Genomic DNA, 22,389 nt, shown 5'->3' on the forward strand with positions numbered 1-22,389 from the left:
GTAGATAGAAGGGTGTTGGTAATTGCTTCCCTTCTCAAACCTAGATGGAAGAGATTGTTTTATATAAATGTAGCTCCCACTTCTCCATGATACTTTAACCTGTAATGAAAACGGAGAAAACAATGCACACAAAAATCCCTTTTCAAATTAGCTCATCTTTCATGGACAAGAGACTTTCATTATTCCCACATTCCATTGTCAATACCTTTCCCACTCCTATATAAGAGGTCATCCTTCAGTCCTGTAGCAGGTTTTTGATCCCAATTGTATGGGTGGCTTCTCTACTTTTCCATTCCATTCTGCAGCACTTCTCCAGAGCTCAGTAAGCAGACTTATATGTCTTTGATTCTTTCATTTTCTCCCTTAGTAGCACGTAGTTTGTTACAGAAAGAGTTTAAACTGAGTTTGTAGTTAATATGTGCGTTTTTCCTTTCTGTAGCACTATTTTTATTTACCTGAGTTAACTTGGTTCTCTTTCTGTTAACTTAATACATTTATTTTCTTGTTTAAGAATCTTATTTCCCTTATTGGTTTTGTTGGTCTCCATCTTGACCCCTGTATACACAAGGTATTGTCTCAGTAATTCATACCCCACAATATACAGGTTTTCTCTTTGCTAGCAGAAGGATGCTGCACGTGTATTGATGATTAAAGTAACACAGAGGTCTGCTTTGGAAGGTGGACTCTATAGCATTGTACCCTAGTGAGGTCTTGCTCTTCCCCAAACCCTGCCCTCTCCAGGGTCCACTCCCAAAATCTCCAGGTATATCCCTATCCAGAAATGGAAATCCTAGTTTTTAGTCATATTTCAAATAAATAAAATGATCAGTATTTCAGTTTATAATATATTTGGTCTTGGCCTTTATTGAATATAAAACAGAAAAGGTTCCATAGCAACAATATCACCCTCATTTTTGATTGCTAAGATTCACTTTTCAGGATCTAAATATATGCAGAAAATTTGCATCATCCATCCAGACTTGAGTAGAAAAATATCTCTATAATAATCATTGTACCTTTCAGAGATTGTTATAGTTTATGCATGATGCCTTTAGCCTGAAAGTCAACAGCGTCATTGTGAAAAATACTCAATTGACAGCTGCAAACATGTGCTTCTAGACAAACATCTACACAGGATTTAATCCTACAAAGCAAGAATAATGCTGCTAGGGTTGCCATCCTAAAGGTGGGGCCTGGAGAACTCCTAAAATAACAACTGATCTCCAAGCAGCAGGGATCAGACAGCTTTGGAGGATGGACTCCATGTCATTATACCCCACTGAGATCTCTTTCCACCCAAGCCTCTGCCCTCTCTCTGAGAATTTCCCAATCTAGAAAAGGCTACCCTAACAGTGGTTCAAGAGATGGAAGATGTTCCTGACAGAGCGGTTCTTCAGTGGAACAGGCTTCCTCAGGAGGTGGGAAGTGCTCTTTCTTTGGAGGTTTTTAAGCAGAAGCTAGAGAGCCATCTGACAGAAATGCTGATGCTGTGAATTTAGGCAGATTGTAAGTAGGTGGGCAGAAGGGATTGTGTCTGAGCTTGACTCTTGTGCCCTTTCTTGCATGCCCAGGGAACTGCTGATTGATACTTTGGGGTCAGAAGGCAAATTTGACTAGAAATTATGTGTGGCGGGGGGGGGGGGGTTGGGGGAGAATCATCTGGACATGGAATTGGAGTCACTGTGGGTGGGCAGGTAGTTGAGAATTTTCTACATTCTGCAGGGGGTTGGACTGGAGGTCCCTTCCTACTCTATGATTCTATGAAAGTCATCCAGAATGGTTTTGTCTTTGTTTTTGTAATATGTACAAGCTGTCACCATGGTAGAGCATTCATTCACTATGCTGTACCATGGTGACAGCTTGTACATATTACAAAAGCAAAAACAAAACCATTCTAGATGAATGAAGGGACCTCCAATCCAACCCCCTGCAGAATGTAGAAAATTCTCAACTACCTGCCCACCCACAGTGATCCCAATTCCATGTCCAGATGATTCCCCCCTCCAAAAAAAGTGGCAATCAGCAGTTCCCTGGGCATGCAAGATGGAGTAAATGTATTCATTCATTCCCCTGCTTTTCTGCCTAGTAGGAAACCAAAGCAGCTTACACCATTCTCCTCTCCTCTGTTTTATTCTCACAACAACCCCATGAGTTAGGTTAGACTGAAAGAATGTGACTGGCCCAAGATCACCCAGTGAATTTCTATGGCAGAGCAGGAATTCAAATCTGGATCTTCCAAATACTGGTCCAGCACTCTTACCTTGTACAGTACACTAGCCCTGTAGTCACTATGGGAAACTCATATTTTGTTACAAAAAGTAAGATGTGACTCGGGCCTTGTATAAACCACAGAGACGGTGGTTGAATGTGTGCTCAAGTTTTAGCCAGCTTATAACAGGTTTTCAAGACAGGAGACCAACAGAAGTGGTTTGCCATTACCTGCCTCTGCATAGCAACTGTGGGCTTCCTTTGTGGTTCCCAATCCAAGTACTAACTAGATCCAACCCTGCTTAGCTTTCAAGATCTCATAAGATCAAACTAGTCTGGATCATCTAGGTCAGGAGAAACCACAGAGGCTAAGGTACCTAGAACTATTTTGGGTATGCCCAACAACTTAGGTATGCCTGGTGGGGTTTCTGATTTCTTTAAACAGCCAGTTTAGAAACTCTTTCATATTCCCGATGGTTGTGCTGTGTGGCATAACATATGTGTACAAGACACACAAATACAAAGCCACTTTGAATACAGGAAACTAGTTGTGCAGTTTGTTGTATACTGGTCATGATTTTAACCAAAAGATGCATTCTACCTCATCATGGCTTGCATCAAAGCTCTCCTTTTTTCCCACCAGCAAAGGGCAATTTTAACAGTGGTTGAAGAAAAGCCATTTTTGTCAGTGCCACCCGATTACTACACACACACCCATAACATTCAGTAGTATTAGTTGGGATTTTCTGTTTTCTGGGACCAGAAATTGAGGAAGACAGTAGGAGAGGAGGCAGGAAAGTTCTGTTCCCCCAAGGAAGCTCTACTCATGGTACTTTGGATCCAACACGTTAAAGGTTTGAGTCAATGAGATGCTAGAATAACAAATGTGATATAGAATGACAGTTGTATGCTATATAGCATAATGTGACAGCTGTTCATTAAAATTCTTTACTTAAGAGATGAAACTTGAAGGCAGTAATCAGTCTTTTTTGCTTGACTCTTCAACATGTGGCACACCAAGCAACAAATAGACATTTGAATCTGGGGCCTCTACCAATAAAAACAGAGAAAGAAATTAGCTGACATATCAATTAAAGAAGCACTAGATCATTATTGTGGTCTACAAAACACACGTATTGCCTGAATATCTAGAATTTAAGTATATACATTAATTTTATTCAGTGACTTCTATGCAATCAATATGTCAAACAGTCCAATCTCAAATATCTTGTGTCCATCATAAGCATCAATACTATTTGAGTTGTAAAATATGATATTATTCCAAAATAGTAATGCATTATAAAATCCTAGACATTCTTATTTGGCACTCTATGCACAGAAGAGGCACAAAATCACAGTTGTAAACAACGATGGATGCAAAAGAACACAGTTATGCTACATTGTTATGTTTCATAGGGCGGATATGTAGAAGCATTTACTAATGTATCCTGTCTGCTATCAACAGCTTTTAAAATCAGTTATCCTGTGAAGTAGCAATCTTGTGACAACACCAGAACATCAGCATAGCAAACACATCAGAAAGCTGAGTATGGAGTTGAAAATAGTGGATCTCAAACTAGCAAGCATTAGTGCTACTGAGAAGAGAAATAATAAGAATATAATGAGCATTTAAATAGTATTTTGAAGTGCCTCTGCACACACACGTGTTCTCACTTATGGGTTCTAAATGAACGCCAGTGCTCATAACTGCAATAGGCTGCGGGAATGTGAATCTAATGAAGCACATTTAAATCACAGAGACGGGGGGAGGGGGGCAGGAACTGTACCTTTAAGGGGTCCTACAGCAGATCCTTGTTCATCTGAGCCTCTGTTTTCTTCTTTGGGATGCTCTACTGGACACATTTGCTCAGTCAGTTCTACTGCTACTTTAGGTTTTCTTGCATCAACATCACCTGGGTCTTTATTTTTCCAAAGCAAAACCACAAAAGATATAATGAAGGACTTCACCATGTGATCATTAAGGGATTTCTCTTTGACTTCAATAGATGTGCAAACATGTCCATGGTTTCTAAAATAACCGTTTCTTCAAACAAACGAAAGCTTAGTAGGCCATCGCAAGCCCCAGTTGCGATGGCATTCCAAAGGAAAGGGGCCCCTACTGGAAAAGCCCTATTTCTGGTTGCCATCCACCTTATTACTGGCAGAATTTAGATTTGCAAAGAGATGCAAAGCACCAGCCAGTTTAAAATAATAAAATAGTTTTATTTAGAAGAGAAACAACTTTGTATAGAAAGAGAAGAGACAGTCCAAACTGTCTAACTGTTCGTTTTTGTTGTAGTTCTGCCTGTTGTGGAGACAAGCAGGAAAGAAGAATGCACAAATGAGCAGGAAGTCGTCCACTGAGCCAATCAGGAGATTATCCAAAAAATATCAGGAAGTTATGGATCTAAATATTCTATCTACACATCTGCTCCAGTACCCCATTTTTTTTCAATTATGCACACTACAGATATTGCATACTCTCTTATCACTATTTGTTTGTTTGTTTGTTTGTTTGTTTGTTTGTTTGTTTGTTTGTTTGTTTGTTTGTTTGTTTGTTTGTTTGTTTGTTTGTTTGTTTGTTTGTTTATATGCCGCCCTCCCCGAGGGCTCAGGGCAGTTTACAGAAAACAGGAAAAGATACAGATAAGTAAAGTCACAAAGTGTAAGGAAAGAGAAAAGGATCCATATTGAACAGTATAGTCTATATACTAATAGCAAAGTTGGACAAATCTTTGGATACTGGACTGGAGCTGTGAATGGGCAAGACAGATCTTTCCACAAATCTGAAAGGGCACTGGTTTGCAGAAAAATATAAAATCTAAACAAATACATAGGAGGTTAAAGGTATCCCCTGTGCAAGCACCGGGTCATGTCTGACCCTTGGGGTGACGCCCTCTAGCGTTTTCATGGCAGACTCAATATGGGGTGGTTTGCCAGTGCCTTCCCCAACATAGGAGGTTAAAAAACACAAAAATGATATAAGCTTTAAGTAAGGGATTACTTCAGTAGCTTTTGCTAAGCAACCACAAATCCCAAGCAGAGTTTCTAATCTAGACTGTTGTAATAAGCTCTTTATGGGATTGTCTCCAGAGACTGTTCAGAAGTTTCATTTGGAACAACATATGGCTAACCACAGATCACACTATGAGAACTGCACTGGCTGCCAATTTATTTCTGGACTATGTTCCAAGTGGTCCCTTTAAAGCTCGGAACCTTAGAGCAGGGGTAGTCAACCTGTGGGTAGTCAACCTGCATTCGCTGGCAGGGGCTCATGGGAATTGTAGTCCATAGACATCTGGAGGACCACAGGTTGACTGCCCCTACCTTAGAGCATGACTTAACTTCTATAAATTTTCAAATACACTGAGGTCTTCTAGTAGGACCCTGGTCTAAATGATAGAGTAGAACAAAGCAAGAGTCCAGTAACTCCTTAAAGACCAATACAATTTGTGGCCAGGTATGAGCTTTCTTAAGTCTTTTCTCACTTTTTCAGACAGATGGTAAAGGTGAGGTTGACAACATTCTACAAGCATGAGCTTTATGAATGTACTTATATATTCTATATATGTGAATTTCCTCTTTAACTTCACATTGTAGGTCCTCTGTTCACTGGAATGGCAAGATGTAGCTAGTTTGCATTTCAGTTCCCACGAAAAAATACAGCAGGTTGCACTTACCGTATTTCTTTTGCCTCTTTATTTGAATACACACTGTGATAACAGTGGCAGCAAGAATCAGAACAACAAACAGAACTGACATCACAATTGAAAGTATGTTTAGTTTGGTTTGTGAAAAGCTGAAAAGGAACAAAGCATCAGTGTCCAAAAGAGGTCCAAATTTATTTAACATCTTCTTGTGATCAGTTGTAATGGCCTTTGTCTATATTCAATAAATGCTATCATATTGTATCAAGCAAAAATGTCAACAAAATGTCCATAGTAATGCTTCAAAGTGCTCCCCTATTCCCAAGCACTGGTATAGCTTTGAATGTTGACAAAGTCCTCAACCAATCACAATGTTTTCCAGCAGTCAAGCACAACTCCCTTCACATTCAGTCACAGCCCCCACCTTTAGTGTTTCATAAACACCAGCCCAGTTACCCATAGCCAGCCCAGTTACCCATAAGGTGTGTGGCATGGAGTTATGTCAGGTCATTGTTGTACACAAGAAGGAAAATGCCGCAACTGATGACCTCAGACTGGAACTTAAATAATCATCTCCCTGCCCCCCTGCGTCCATTCACCCAATAATCTACCTCCTACAACTCTGACAAGCAATGCATGCTGTGGGGTGGGGGGGGGGGACCAGGAGATATTTTGGAATCCCAGTTAGGGGGCTGGCACCATGATACCACGCCAGTGCACACCTTCCCCTGCAGGTGAGGGGACACAGAAAGAATAGGTGCATTTTGCTCTGCTCTGCAGTGTGACTGGCCAAACAACTCTTGGCTTGTAGGAGCAGTGCTCCATGGAGCAGCCTCAGCAGACAGTTCAAGAACAGTTCCAACGGCTGTTTCCTTCGCTAGCTGTCATGGGAACATTGTTGAACCACTACACTGTGACTGATAAGTTGTGGCAGGATTGCTATGGCAACTAGCAATTGCTATTGCTTCACACATTGGAGTGAGCCCTTTTTGTATGTTTTTCCCTCTGCTGAGTGAGCATATGATGCCAACTAGCATTACCAAAACCAGGGTCTTAGAATTGATCTGCCAAATGGTTATTGCCCAATGTATGAACAACAAAAATAGAGTCCAATAGCACCTTTAAGACCAACAAAGATTTATACAAGGTATGAGCATTCAAGTGCATGAACTCTTCCTCAGTCTAAAATGCATGAACAGTCACCTCTATTAAGAAATGGTATAGGTCACTTCTCACACTGTAGAAACTGAGACCTAGTCCAGATGGGGAATATGTTTCCCACTGGACCCGGTCTACCCTGGAGTTATGCCTCCGGATGAGGCAGCTGGTGCAGCAAGTTTCCGTCGTGCTGTAGGGTAGCAGGGATTGCTTTTGATCTTTAAGAATGGGGTATTGCATTACAATGCAATACCCCATTCTTTTTTTTTTAAGTATGTACCAGGCAGCCTTACTGTGCTTCTGGGCTGCCTTAGTTGCCACTGTAGGTATGGAAGAGTCAGGATGGCCTGGCTCTTCCCTTCCTCATGGCCCAGGTCCAACATAGGCCCTGTTGACACCTGGGAAAACATAGGCTCAGGCCCAACATAGGACCTGTTGGTGCCCATTTCCTTGCCCAGGGCAAATGAGGGCCTGAGTTAGATGGCCCCAGCTCAACCACAACATCTGGAATTGGGAATTTGTCTCACCACTGGATGTGTGGTGAGTTGGAACAAATTCCCTGTGCAGAAAAGGTCTGAAAGATTGTTTTGTGCCTTTTGCCTTTGCATAATCCCTGTTGATAAATGTTTCTTTCAGAGCTCTTCGAAAATATTAGAATCATAGAATCATAGAATCATAGAGTTGGAAAGGGCCATACAAGCCATCTAGTCCATCCCCCTGCTCAATGCAAGACCAGCCCAAAGCATCCTAAAGCATCCAAGAAAAGTGTGTATCCAACCTTTGCTTGAAGACTGCCAGTGAGGGGGAGCTCACCACCTCCTTAGGTAGCCTATTCCACTGCTGAACTACTCTGACTGTGAAAAATGTTTTTCCTGATATCTAGCTTATATCGTTGTACTTGAAGTTTAAACCCATTACCGAGCATCCTTTCCTCTGTAGCCAACGGAAACAGCATCCTGCCCTCCTCCAAGTGACAACCTTTCAAATACTTAAAGAGGGCTATCATGTCCCCTCTCAACCTCCTTTTCTCCAGGCTGAACATTCCCAAGTCCCTCAACCTATCTTCATAGGGCTTGGTCCCTTGGCCCCAGATCATCTTTGTCGCTCTCCTCTGTACCCTTTCAATTTTATCTACGTCCTTCTTGAAGTGAGGCCTCCAGAACTGCACACAGTACTCCAGGTGTGGTCTGACCAGTGCCGTATACAATGGTACTATGACATCTTGTGATTTTGATGTGATGCCCCTGTTGATACAGCCCAAAATGGCATAGTCCACCAACTGATTTCCCTAGCTTAGAGCCCTACTGTTTTCTGATACAGAAGGAACAGCCTACGAGAGTTCTTGTTAAGTAATTAAAACATTAGAGGGTGCAACAGATAATATTTCTATAAACACTAAAATGGTCACATGTCCTTTCACTGTTGTCTCAGGTGAACTCTTGTAGTATTTTACAATGCTTCAGAAATCTGCAAAATGTGTCCGATCAAACACAATAAACAAAATGTTGTTTCTATCATAGCTCCTTCAGTTTTCTTTTACAAATATTCTGTCTTCTGAACAGCTCCAAACTAGAGCATGGTGCCCTTAATGCCCATCAACAGACACTCATATTATTATTTAATTAGAAGCATGACACAAAGTGAGGAAGAGCAGTTAGAAGTGCAGAGTGATTGAAAAAATCGTCAGAAAAGTAAGTTTCATAATAGTGGTGGGAATTTTAATTCTGGTTCTGCTGCCAAATTATATAGGTCCCTTTATTACTATAGTTGGACTAGAACTGATAGAACGTAATTTTAAACTCAGAGCTTAGTTTTTATTTTGCATCTTGTTTTCTGTCTTGTGAGAGCAAATAGTGCCATCTACTGGTTCATCCTTATTTACTGAAATAGGAAACTTTTGGAATTTTTATTTGCAAGCATTTGGCCAAAACGTTATTCTTTGGTTCAGCTGGGAAAATAAGAGTGCATAAAAGGTTATGAGAAACTGGATTAAATAGAATTTTAGAGACTTGTTACCTGGCAATTATGTTTGGAATGATCTTTGAATGTTTTATTTTACAATAGCTAAATACATTGCATTTTGCTCTTGAAATATTCCTTCAAAAACAAATATCTGTAGTCTCAGCTGCACCAAAGAGTAACACTTTGGCCAAATGCTTGCAAATAAAATAAAAATTCCAAAAGTTTCCTATTTCAGTAAATACCCTACTGTAAATTAAGTTGGATGGATGAATCTCTTCTTTCCATTTCAAAAAACACACCCAGCACCAAACTAACCAATAAGGAGAGACCAACCACGGGGCAAAAACAAAATGTGCCACTATCCACCTTTTCTTGTTGGGGAACAGAACATATACTCCCTGATTCCAAAGAGAAAGAGAGAGAGTGTGCAGAGTGCAGTCACATGATCCAAATTAAAGCTAATTAAAGCTATACCAACTTTCATTCTAAATTAATCTAGAGTAAGCTGTGATTGCAGAAAGAGCCATACTTTCTCAGCATCATTTGCCATTTTACAGCTCAGTTTTCTAACTTCTACCTTCTGGAAATATAGCCGTCTACTTTTTGGTCTGATTAGATTAAGCTTCCTAAACTTACATTTCAAATGAGGGGAGAAATAGTATGGATATGAAGAAGACAGCTCAGCTAGAAAGCATGTGAATGAATTGTACCTGTCATTGTAGAATTCATTTGCAGATGTCGTATAGCTTTGGGAGGTAGAACTTGTTTGAGACTCAAAAGTAGTTTGGGCATAACTTAAGATGTTGGAGAAGACCGATTCTGCAAGGAAAAAACATTAAATGTTACTTTAGCTAGGGATCATTGACTATCAATAAGCTTTTTAATGTTTCTGTGTGGAGATTTATATTTTTGAGTATTTTAAAAGACTCACTAAAGCAGTAAACCTGTATCCTTATCCATGGTTCCTCTATATATTTGTGAAACAATCTGCGGGGTGGAACGTGTCCAGCTGTCCAAGTTGGAATAGGGCCAATCAGGCTGGCTGCACCCTGATTGGCCCTGCCCCTACAGCTCCCATCCTCCATCCCTGGACTATAGTCTCTTTGCTCTCAGACATGCCTCAGTGCCTGGAGCCAGCAGCAGGTAAGAGGAGAGGGCCCTGGGCAATGGGTTGTGGTGGAGGGCCTGCTAGGCTGGGCCTGCTAACAATGGCCTCCCAGCCTCCTGACTGCCTGCTAAGGAGCTCTGTCCCAGGCCTGCTAATGAGCTGCCCAGCCCCCACCCGCCCCACTTGATCCAGCTGCAAGCTGCGGCCCAAAGCCATCTTAAGCTGCCTGGCCACGGGCCAGGGGATGGGACCCTTTCGAGGCCCATTCCTAGGAATGGACTTTGAAGCTAGTCTGTATATATTTTATACTGGGAAGAGCTTGTATGAATGAAAGTTCACTCATGCAAACAAAGTTTGTGCGTATAGAGAGCTAGCTATCAAGGTTTTAGACAAATATATTCACAAATTAGGCAGAATGTTAACGTGGTAACAATTACCTTAACCTGTGGTAATTTATAAAATTTAAAAAGTCTAGACATACAGTTTAAGACTTTAGAGGTACAGATGAGTGATTAAGATAGGAGGGAATCCTTTGGCAAGGGATGGGCTTTTTGCATTTGACGGTCCCTTCAGGCGAGCAATTTCCAGAAGAAATGGAACATAGTGGTTTATTCAAAGTATAGATTTCTTTAGAATCACTTTGTTTGTTTGTTTATTAGATTTTTATACTGCCCTTCCATATGGCTCAGGGCAGTTTGCAAAACCATATGTATGGTTGCATTTGCTTACCATCATAGAGGCAAACTGATTTTATGCTGATATTGATAACAGACAAGGATCAGAAAAGGACTTTTCTGATACAAGAGAAAACAGGAAGCCATCAGCCAGCAGGAGATGGCACAGAGCTAACTGGTACTTCTCTTGGCCTGTGGGAAAAGAACTGCATGTCTATTAAGGCCAGTTTTTCCCTTCCAAGAATCCTCAAAGTTGCCTGGGGAGGATTTGACTTGTGGCTTTGAATTTTTGCTTGAATATTTGTTGTTAGTGATCTGGGAGTTCCTGCTAGGGTGCAAGAACAAAATGGGAAAGGGGTTATTATTTGACTGACATGCACTTGATGTACCGCTGCTTCAGCAGCCAATTTCTCCTCCCTCTCCTTTATGGTCTTTTAAGCTTTGAGGAGGCAGGAAGGGGCTTGAGGAAGAAGAGGAAGAAGAGAAGCAAGAAAATGAACTTGGGTATGTGGGCAAGAAAAGCTATGAAATATGGGTGGTAACATTGCTTTAATAGTTAGCATTGTCATTGTGGTGGTAAATATTACATACATAGATGCATACTTTTTTACAAGCTGCCTTGGGTCCTTGATTTGTGGGCGGAGAAAGGCAGGACATAAATGTTTTAAATTAAAAGAAATTAATAACCTGTCTCAGTGGGGTTATATGAGGGGGATAATAAAGCTCCCTATCACCTTGTAGGAGGAGCCTGGTCAAAATGCAGTAAGTAGATTCTCTGGGCCATTCCGCATGAGTTCAAAGTAGCAGAAGGCTTACAAATGGTAAACGCTACTAATTTGCCGTTCCGCATGATGTCGCACACAATCTGCAGCAGTCCTGCAACACTAGCACTAAAATCGCTTTGTTGTAGCGATTTCTGGTGAATCCAGAAAAGTGGATTCACCCTCAGAAAATCGCTACACTCCTGCCAACAACCTGCAACACTTGCGAAAAAGACCTGTGCATTCTCAATGTAGTTGCTGCAACAAAGTCCCTCCCCCTGGCTCTCTCCTCCGAACTTCCAGCGAAGTGATCGCCATTTCTTTTTCTTCGGAGCAAGCGGGGAAAGCAACAAACCAGCAAGGCTTGATTCACCCAGCAAGACTTCTCCGGCTACAGTCCCTCCACAGAAGCGCTTTAAATCTCCCCTAAGTCCCCAAGCACAACACAGCCCCCAATTTGCAAGTTCCCTTTATTTTCGGCTGAAAATCGCACCCGTGCGGGGGGGGGATTTTCCCCCCCACTGGTAACGATGACTCTCCAGCTCACACGCCTGCTAGATGGGTCTCTACGTTAGGAAGAATCAAGGCATATTTGTTGCAATGTCTGTGTGTGTGTGTGTGTTTTTTTTTTAAACCTGTGCTTAAAGGGAAAGGGGCTTTTCTGGAGCATGATAACAACCGCCCATTGGCTATTCATTTGATTGACGGCCATGGGCGGGAACAAGCACAGAAAAAATCGCTTCCTTTCTAGCGATTTTTGCGAGACCAGAAACCTTTGGGGAACGAATGAAACGCTACTGGATTCCACTACAAATGCAGGTATACGGAATGCCAAGATTCCACTATTTAAAATAGCATTTCCGCTTTGTGAAAACAATTGGCAACATTGCTCCTTGTGCGGAAAGGCCCTCTTTCTTTGCTCACCCTCTGTAACCTGCAGTTGCAGGGTCCTTGCACCTGTATAGCTATCAAGTGTTCCTGTCCCACACTTATACATTCCTGAGTCTTCTTTTCTCAGTCGATTTATGAAGACTTCAAAATTTCCTGAGCTGTCTTCAGCAGAGAAAATGACCCTCTTTGGATTCATTATTTGAGAGCAGCCAGTTTTCTTCAGTTTGCATAAAAACTTCCTCTCACTCTGTGCATGACCTTCAGATGAGCACTTGATTGTCACTGATCCACTGACTTTCCCCCAAAAGATGTCTGGTGACTGAGATAGCTTGGGATCTGTGTGGAGAGAAACGGCCACAATATATTAATTCTGGTTTCTTTACAAACTTTTTAAAGCAATTAATGCATTTTTAAAAAATAACAATTCCAGCCTATATTCTAGATTATCATATACCACATATTTGGAGTTTACAGGTGCCATTGGATTCAAATTTTGTTGAGTCTATATAGTAAAAGGTTGTTTAATTGAGTTAGCTCTGACACTTGAGTACAAGGTACTCACAAAGGCAGGTATTTATCTGCTTTCCCCTTCCCCAGTTGTTAAGGTCCCAGAAAAGCCAATGTTGGAGTCAGGAAAGCCACGTGAATAAAATACGTGAGGGGCACAGGGGGTTGTACAACTGGAATTGCAACTTCACCAAATAGGCAATTCTGGATACCTAGATTTAGACACAAACACCCATCTTGTTTAAACCTTCCAAAATAAATGAGGTTGTAGAATCACTGCCATTATTTCGTTTCAGGGGAGAAAACTATTTTGTTGTCTTCCTTAGTCCTCAACAGCCAGCTGGCAGGGCCACATTATGACTTTCATGGGCCTTAGGCACTTTTGCCTTCATGGGCGCCTGCCACCATCCTTATCCATGGTTCCTCCATATATTTGTGAAACAGCCTGGGGGGTGGGATGTGTCTGGCTGTCCAAGTTGGAATAGGGCCTGATTGGCCCTGGCCCTGCAGCTGCCACCCACCATCCCTGGACTCTAGCCTCTTTGCTCTCAAACGTGCCTCAGTACCTGGAGCCAGCAGCAGGTAAGGGGAAAGGGCAAAGGGTCATGGTGGAGGGCTTGCTAACAAGGGCCTCTTGGCCTGCTAGGCTGGGCCTGCTAATGAGGGCCTCTTGGCCTGCTAGGCTGGGCCTGCTAATGAGGGTCTCTTGGCCTGCTAGGCTGGGCCTGTTCACGAGGGCCTCCCACCCTGCTAGACTGGGCCTGCTAGCAAGGGCCTCCCAGCCTGCTGACTGCCTGCTAAGGAGCTCTGTCCTGGGCCTGCTAATGAGCTGGCCAGCCCCCACTCGCCCCACTTGATCCGGCTGCACGGTGCGGCCCAAAGCCACCTTAAGCTGGCTGGCCAGGGGAGGGGTCCCTTTCAAGGCCCATTCTTAGGAATGGGCTTTGAAACTAGTAATAATATAAATACTAAAATATTTTTATATAACTTGAAATTCTTCAACTTTTTTCTGTTTTAGACAAAATTATATAGACTTTAATGGGCGCTGATTTTTATGATGTGAGAAAAAAAATTAAAGTTCAATTATTTTTTTCTAATTTTAAAAGAAAGAAAAACATTTTTATGGACATCTAAAAATATTGTCGGCCCTAAGCACTGTGCCTCTCTAACAGATATGTCAGCCCTGCCAGCTGACTGCTAAAAAGGTAGTACCTGTGTAAAAGGCTATCAATCTGCTAGAGTAATAAGAATGTAAACACTCCAAATCTTGTAAGTTGTTTCTCTTAAAGTTTAGCTAAAATGACTTTCGGATTTTATTTGTTTTCAGAAACTTTCCTCGCTGGCCAAAATTGCAAATAAAGTTTTCTTATCTGGTCAGAAAGAGAAAGCTTCATCGAGCATCCTAATCAGCCTCTTCAGGCATTCTAGGGGGACGTTCACCTGTCTCCTAGTACAGAAATTTTTTCTTGGTAAAATAAACTTTGCCTACCTTCCAAAATGTTTAACTTCATTGCAAAATATAAGTCAATGTTGTTGTTCTTTCCAATGCCGCAACTGTATCTTCCAGAGTCATTCTTCGTAAGATCTCTCAGTGTCACTAGCAAAATCCCCCTCTGAGGGATATCCTTCATTGATATTCTTGTTTTGTAACCTTCATGGATGAAATCCGTAGTAGAAATAAGAGTGCGGCAATTTCTGAAGTGTTCTGATCCTGATTCCTTGCACAAGTATTTCCTGTCATATTTATTGGCTGTTGTGGTTAAATAGTAGCATTGGATTGTGACTGATCCCCCGACATGGCTTGTCAGTAGCCTTGGACCATATAAATTGCCAGAAACTATTTTGAACAAGGGAAAAAAATCAGGATATTGTCCAAGCTGTATGCCAATGGATACCATGTCATTTAATCTTGTAAAGTAAAGCATTGTTGGATTAATTGGTTACTTTGTATATTAAGGATGCCCTCATATTTTAACATGTTATTTTGTCTCTGGAGAATTATATGTAGTGATAGCACCACAGTCTAGAATTGAAATAAAAAATCATCTTCTTTGGCTCAGAATCTCAGTCTCAGCCCTATCCAAAGTCTGAATGGGAACCCAAAGTCTGGATTGGAACTCAGAAATGACAATTGATACTCTAGCAATCCCAAAATCTCTATGGTTATTAACATAGTGATTTCAGGGATTTGTAGAGCCTTGGCTCAAAGTGGTGTCACTTCTGGTTTTCAGCATGTTTCCTCCCCTCATTTTCTTCTGCTGCATTTAATGCCCAGGCTGGTTGGGGAGTGGGGGTGGGCATGTTGGAGTCAGGCCAAGGATGTGGAAAGCTCTTGAGTTTGTCCTGGCTGCATGCATCCATGGCAAGTCCCATTACCAAGGATCCATAAAAATGATACTCCTGGCAAAGGATCCATCAGAATGCTTTCTCCCTTGGATTCTTGCAACCAGGACAAACTTAGTTCCAACTGAAACCTCACAAACTGAAGCTAGTATTTCCAGCTAGTAATTTGTGTGGAAAAAGAAAGGCTACAGGAGGAAAGATGAGGGTTTCCAGTGAGTGATATATTTGTTCATCTTTAAACTGTGTTATCTCACTCTCCCTTCTGTATCCCAGTAAGGTACCAGTCTCTCGACTAGGATTGGGTAACAATGAAGAAGTATTTAAACCAAAAATTTCAATTAGGAACCAAAATATTAATCTTTAATACATTTAAAACAGAAATATTGTTACAGGTGTAAAATACATACTTAGTTGTATTTTGCTTTAAGAAAAACATCTGACTTTCCCATCCTTTGGAGGTAAAGCTGTTTTGACTGAGCAGTAATATCAGGGCTCTCTCAGCCTCACCTACCTCACAGGGTGTCTGTTGTGGGGAGAGGAAAGGGAAGGCAACTGTAAGCCACTACGGGTAGAGAAGAGCTGCATATAAGAACCAACTCTTCTTCTTAATACATACTTTTATTGGAGATTGCCCTTAAGCAGACCTAGTTGTAATCTTACTCTGCATAGATTTCCAGCACTAATTTGTTTCAAACTGATTCGTATCAGACGTGTAATTTTGGTTACTCACCAGGTAGCAAAATGAGCAAAAGAAGAAAGGTAGTTATCATCATGCTTGAATTCAATTATATTCAAAGGTATCTGAACCAGGTCCTGGGAATGAGACTCACAATAATCATGAAAACCTCTCCCTATTTGAAATAAAAATAATACAATTGTTATCCAAAAACTATAGTTAACTTGCTATGAAATATGTCTGGCATTTTATAGCTGCAAAACAAAACATATTGAAATATTTTCTGCAGAATGAAGTAAGGGATTTCCCCCCTCCTCAACATCATTTGTATGAAGCAAGGCTTTCACTATTTTGTTTCTTGTTACAAATTCTGGGAACTGTTACTAGCAGCTTTGACTTTGAATAATGCTCAAGATTCTGGGAACTCTGGGATTGTTTGGTCATAAAACCACTTCTCCATCATCTAAAGTGAACAAATTACCCTTCTGGCTTTTATTGTGTGTTGTATTGTAATGCTACTTCAAGTTTATGTTGCAGAACAGTTAAACCATTAATGGTGTTTCAACATATTACTTTATGTCCATAGTACAGAAGATGTTTGTGCTGCCAGCTTACTTGAATCTGCAGTGGTCTTAGAGCAGATAGTAAGAACAAAAGTAAGCCCAAGTTCTAAAGATTATTAACATCTGTATCTAACAAGGTGTCCAGTCTCTACCTAGGACCTAACATTTTAATGCAAGTAGTACTGTGCTGCACAGAATTCTGTAGTTAAGCATGAAAGTGACTCCTCTTCTCTTGAACACCAACCTAAATAGGCTATGAAGTGGTTTGAAATGATCTAGGTTCCCTTCCACAACTTCCTTTCTGGGGCCAAACTAGACAGGCACTTTCACACACACAAAATAGCACACTTTCAATCCATTTTCATTGTACTTTGCAACTGAACTTTACTATGTGAAATGGAAAAAATCCATTTGCAACAGTCACAGAAGTGGATTGAAAGTGCCCAATACCATAGGAGAACAATGATGGCCCCTCTCTCCTAGCTCTTATACAGGAGAGCCAGTGGGTGCAGGGACAGGGCCTGAAGAGGGAAAACAGGATGGGTAAAGGCTGGGCCTGGATTTCTCATGTACAAAGGCACATTTTAAATAAAACTGAGATAGACAAACAAATGTGGCTTCCTTCTGCCTGTACTTCCTGAAGGAAAGTCCTTTTTGGTCATGCCTACATCTGGTTGTAGAAAGTGCTATCAAGTCACAGTTCCTTCGTGGCAACCCATGGGGTTTCTAAACCAAAAGACTAACAGAAGTGACCCCTGAGACACTGGACTGAGGTCCCACCCAAGAACAGCATTAGTTGAAATTCTGAAGTGCAAAGGGGGAAATTGGTTAAATTCATCCACCCTTCCATGCACAGAATGTATGGTGGGATGCAATCCTAATATTGCAGGCATGTTGGTGAGTACTAAACAATTAATAAGGCACTCTTAAGAGCTCTAATGAAAACAAATATTTATATTTTCTGCTGCAGAAACACACCTTCAAATAAATGCTGCTGTACAGTGATTGGATCCTACTGAAAATGACTGAGCAACCAGCAACAAGATGGTGACAAGTGAGTAGCTTTCCCTAGCTGCTCAATGTTTGTAACTTTATAATTACATTTTAAACTCTTTAGGCTACCTTACTGACCTTGGATTTCTGGATATTGGGATTAATTGGACTATCTGCATCTTTATACTTTGAATATTAGTGTGGTGTGTTGATTAAGAACAGTGAACTGTAATCTGGAGAACTAGGTTTGATTCCCCACTCCTCCACATGAGGCCTTCTAGGTGACCTCAGTCCCACCTACCTCACAATGTTCTTGCTGTTGGGGGAGGAAAGGAATGTGATTGTAAGCTACTTTGAGACTCCTTAAGGTAAAGAAAAGAGGTATAACTCTTCATACCTAACAGTATAGCTGCCTAACTATAGTGCTGGTCAGAACAGCAAACTTTCTCACTTCCCCATTCTTTCTGAAATCCAGATTGACCCCTGAGACCCTGGACTGAGGGGTCCCACCCAGGAGCAGCATTAGTTGAAGGTCTGAAGTGAGAAGGGGAAATCAGTCAAAATCACCCACCCTTCCATGCACAGAATGGATGGTGGGATATGACCCACATATTGCAGGCGCGTTACACCACAATAGCAGAAATATTTTCTGAAATAAATGGCCTGATCCAGGGATACTCTAACACAACAAGCAACTATTATCATATGCAGCAACACATAACACAGAATTGTTCTATATCATAAATTAAAGTGCAGCACAACGGGGATGTGTTGCCCATCCAGTGTTGTTACCCATGTGTTGAATACTTGTAAACAACATTCCTAATCCAGCACTGAGAACCTCCAGCAGGCATCCAACCACAGACGAGTTATGTGCATGCAGCAGGATGCACATATCCTGATGCAGCAAAGGGATGTGATCACAGAAGTCTCTTTCTGTCTGAGGATTTATCTTGTTCTTACCTTTCCTGAAAGTGACTCCAGAACAATATATGAGGGGCTTCTAGACATCAAGCTGGGTTGACACTTTTGAGAGAGGAAGCTGTTGAAATCTTCTTCATACCAATAAATAAATTTATAACCCTAATCTCCTAGGGTTGGAAGGAGATTTACATACCATCTAGTTTGGCCCCTTCTCAGTACAGGATAGTTTCAACAGCCGTCTGCTTGAATACTATATTCCAATAAAAGCTATACTAGGCTGCTGCTACTTGAATACCTCTGGGAGAAAGAGCCCACCGGTTCCGGGTAATTGTTCCATTATCAAACTCTTCACACCAATAGGAAAGCATGTCTTAAGTCCTATGAAAAAGGGGAGGCACTGTGGTTCAGTGGCTGAGCATCTGCTTGGCATGCAGATAGTCCTAGGTTCAATTTCTTGGCACCCCAATTTAAAAGAGATGTGAAAGACGCCCTGGAGAACCACTGCCAGTCTGAATAGATATTACTGATCCTGATGGAGCAATGGTCTGATTCAGAATGTGTCAGGATCATGTGTTCATGTGTTTCTGATGTTTAACCAAAATCTATTATCCTGTCATTTAAACCCATTAGATCAATTTTAACTTATGGTGTAAAAGAGAACAAGTCTTTTCCTACCTTCAAGGGACAGCCCTTTATGGTACTTGAAGAGTATCATCATCAGACTTCTGCAGGTTAAAAACCATTCTACCTTTTCTCATAGAACTTGTTTTTTCAGACTTCCAACTATTTTTTGTTTCCCCCCTCTAAACTTGTTCCAGTTTCTCTAGACCATTCTTAAGGTGCCATGCTCAGAAACGGACACTGTACTTCAAAGGAGATCTGGACTAGCATAGAGTAGCAATTTCTTGCAACTTGTTCCTAGTAATGCAGGCTAAAATTATGTTTGCATTTTTACAGACCTGTCACACTACTGACATGTTCAATATGTTGACTGTAACCCCAATATCCTTTACACATGTACTACTGTGAAGCCAGGAATCCTGCATCTTGTGCATGTGCATTTGATTATTTTTGCTAGATGGATAACATTTCTCTCTGTAGGATTTCTTTTTTGTTAGTTTCAACCTGTCAAGATCATGTTGAATTTTACTTCTGTTTTCTAAGATGTTAACTATTCCTCCCAGTTTTGTGCCATCTGTAGATCTGATAAGGATTCCCTCTATCCCTTCATCCAAGTCACTAATTAAAACATTGAAAAGAATCAGTCCCACAACCACTCGGTGAGTTCATGCAATAATATTATAATCTAGTCTACTTGTTACCAAAATTCCAGTGGGTCTTATCAAATGCTTTGCTGAAAAAGTATATTATGCCCACAGCTTTGTCAGCCCATTAGGATAAAAACATAATAAAAATTATGATTCCATTTGTCAAGAATTTATTCTAGTATTTACCATGGAATAAAGTCAGTCTGACCTGTCTGAAGCTTTCTGGGTTTTCCCTTTTCCCTTTTTGGAAGACTTTACTTAGAACAATGAAGTATAACTTTATTTGAGTATGGGTTATTCATTCTCCTTTATTTTAGGATTTTGATATCTGGATACTATATTTGCCTCATCCTGTTGTGATTATCATAGCTTGCTTTCATGTAAGGATCATTCATTCTACATCTTTAGTCTTAGGCAGTAGCAGGCTCCACTGTGATCAACTGGGCTTATTCCCTGGTAACCATGCATACAATTGAAGTCTTAGAAACTTTAATTATAAAAAAAATTCAATACATAAAAATTTAAATTTACATATTCTAATATTATGTTCTAAATGTTTATTATGTTAGTTCAAAATCAAATTGTATTTGCTCTCATGTAGATATTCAAAATTTTCTTTCCCTGTGCTTATAAAACCATCCTTTAACCCTTGGTAAAGACAAATCTCTGTTTTGACAATCATAACTTCTAACTATTTGTTATGTTATATATAGCTGACAAAACATTATACTTTTTTCTCCACAGAGTTGATATTTTTCAATGGAGAACAAACTGGATTTAATGTCACATAAGCAATGCATATTATGACTACACTGAAACGTCTCTCAGTATGACTAATGTTGCCCTTATATCTCCTATAACAAATCAACTGTTACTTACCTTATGGTGAATATTCAGCACATATTTACTGCTCAGACTCTGGTAGTTTTAATAGATGGCTTACCTCCCTTGAAGCCCACACCATGAATGAAACAAGCTGCATGAAATCAGGAAGTTCTTAGTCTAGCCACAGTTATAGTTCAGTCACTAGGTCAGTAATATAATGCAGGATCTGAATGGTTAGAAGAGGTAGTATTTGTGATGATAATTTGAAATGGAAACCACCCAATCATCAGCTTCTTGAATAGAGGGTGAACCACTCCATCCAAGAAGGTCACTGTAGTAAGGTTTAGTACCTCTCAAAGCAAAGAAGTGTATCCTATATTGGTAGACATATATAAGTGTATGCAAATATTTAAAAAATAGAAAATTAGACACATGGCTATAGAACACCCTTTCTCAACTTTTTTTTTTACTGTTGAGAAACCTCTGAACCATTCTTCTGGCTTTGAGGAACCCCAAAAGTGACATGATCATGCAGAATATGGTTGGGAAACGTAGCTGTGTATATGCCCACTTGGGGGCTCTCACCTTCCCACCCCTTCCAGGCCCATTGGCCATTTTGGAAGGGGGGGGTCAACATGACCATATTTGGTCATATCATCCAATAAATGTTTAACAATTTTTTAAATTTATTAAAATTAATTAACTCCCACCACTCAGGGTTTCACAAAACCATGATTGAGAAAGTCTGCTATACAGCATAATACTGAGACCAAGTCTGCACAAAGAATCTGCCCCTAGAGAGCCTCTGGTTGCTGGTGGGTTTTAGTACTTCCTCCACATGATGTTGTCTGCATCCCGCGGCTGTCCAGGGGCTTGCTCGAATTTTGGCCATATTTGCCCCGAGATGAAGGAAATCACCGAAACTGGATTTGCCATTTGTTATCTTGCTTCACATCAGGGAGCAACAAGGGGCAAGTCTGTGTGGAGGGAGAAACATGCAACAGTCCCTGCAGCATTTTGCCCACACTTGCTCCCGCCCTCCTCTCTCCATTTCCTGCTCTGAGAATTTTTTTTTAATGATGTTGTCCGCTTTACTGTGGTACCACAAAGCTACTTTGCCAAAGTTAAAATAAAATATTCTCCTCACTGTACATGGTCATTTTGGGGTCAGACAGGAAAAACACAGTCCTGTTTGTGTTTTCTGGTGGTGGGGAGAGAGGCATGTGATGAAACTAGGCATTTGTGCTCTTTGTTTTTAAGCGTACTGTTTATACACAATCACTTTTCAGGGTCCAGTTACCTTTTCCAGCCTCTCACAAATCTACCCAAACATAAATAGAGTCTGAAACACCACAAATCCCAAAAAGGAGGGGGGATGCTCTATCATTCTGGTGTTTCTCCATAGCAACGTGTTGCAATGGGTGTTAATTTTTCAAATTAAAAATGCTTTTGTGTTGTGGTGTTACTGCATAGCAATTAATTTTGGGGCTCAGGCAGGGTAGAAGTCCCCGAGATAACTGCTGTGCTGTGATTAGTGGCTTGCTGTAATTGATAAACCGAGGAACGGGGGGAGAAATTTGACTTGTTTTCCCTTGCAGCCTTGTCAAGAGGCAAAAAGCTACAACAGGGCATAGGGGAAACATGAGAAGGGTCTCCCCGTGAGATTTACCATCCCGTGTTTGCCAGCAGGAAGCCACTCACGTTTTACCCCTCCATGTAGAAATGGCCTTGGTTTTGGAAGCTTTATTAGAAGCTTTATTGTCCTGCAAATATGCTCTGTTATTTTTGAGTGGGGAGAGAAGTCAGTGGATCTAATCCAAATAATCCAGGCAGCCCCTGGAAGCCTGGCATCTATTGAACTGCAGTGCTAGAATGTTGAGG

General features: G+C 40.9%; 1 protein-coding gene and 1 long non-coding RNA gene across 4 annotated transcripts in view; one reads left to right on the forward strand and one right to left on the reverse strand.

Annotated features, from left to right (window-relative positions):
- The window catches only part of LOC143836057 (uncharacterized), a 30,299-nt gene extending 8,732 nt beyond the window's left edge, over positions 1-21,567 (forward strand). Inside the window, exons 2-4 of the long non-coding RNA XR_013230472.1 lie at positions 17,469-17,552; positions 19,600-19,695; positions 20,428-21,567. This is a non-coding gene — a long non-coding RNA (uncharacterized LOC143836057). The remainder of the gene's footprint in view (positions 1-17,468; positions 17,553-19,599; positions 19,696-20,427) is intronic.
- LOC143836056 (polymeric immunoglobulin receptor-like) lies at positions 1,936-20,706 on the reverse strand. Of its 3 annotated transcripts, none has more exons than XM_077334818.1 (8): positions 20,627-20,706; positions 15,990-16,110; positions 14,406-14,753; positions 12,443-12,745; positions 9,686-9,794; positions 5,889-6,007; positions 3,996-4,127; positions 1,936-3,258 (listed from the first exon to the last, which is right to left on the reverse strand). In XM_077334818.1, exons 2-8 carry the CDS (start codon positions 16,030-16,032, stop codon positions 3,188-3,190), a joined length of 1,125 nt encoding a protein of 374 aa, XP_077190933.1. In that variant the 5' UTR covers positions 16,033-16,110; positions 20,627-20,706; the 3' UTR covers positions 1,936-3,187. The 3 variants fall into 3 exon arrangements, with proteins under 3 accessions (XP_077190933.1, XP_077190936.1, XP_077190932.1); XM_077334821.1 differs by having other exon boundaries at positions 14,406-14,567; positions 20,563-20,700; XM_077334817.1 differs by having other exon boundaries at positions 20,563-20,700.
- Positions 21,568-22,389: the final 822 nt, after the last annotated feature.

The sequence above is a fragment of the Paroedura picta genome, chromosome 4 (assembly GCF_049243985.1).
Source record: "Paroedura picta isolate Pp20150507F chromosome 4, Ppicta_v3.0, whole genome shotgun sequence".
In the NCBI taxonomy this organism is placed as follows: Eukaryota; Metazoa; Chordata; class Lepidosauria; order Squamata; family Gekkonidae; genus Paroedura; species Paroedura picta.

Bases quoted from the DNA above. Each gene is read 5' to 3' on its own strand.
- LOC143836056 (XM_077334818.1), bottom strand. From the start codon at position 16,032: ATGATGATAACTACCTTTCTTCTTTTGCTCATTTTGCTACCTG. The intron at 12,746-14,405 runs GTAGGCAAAGTT...CTCTCCACACAG, and splicing joins GAAGTTAAACATTTTGGAAG to ATCCCAAGCTATCTCAGTCA. The intron at 3,259-3,995 runs GTACAGTTCCTG...TTTTATTGGTAG, and splicing joins TGCTGTAGGACCCCTTAAAG to AGGCCCCAGATTCAAATGTC.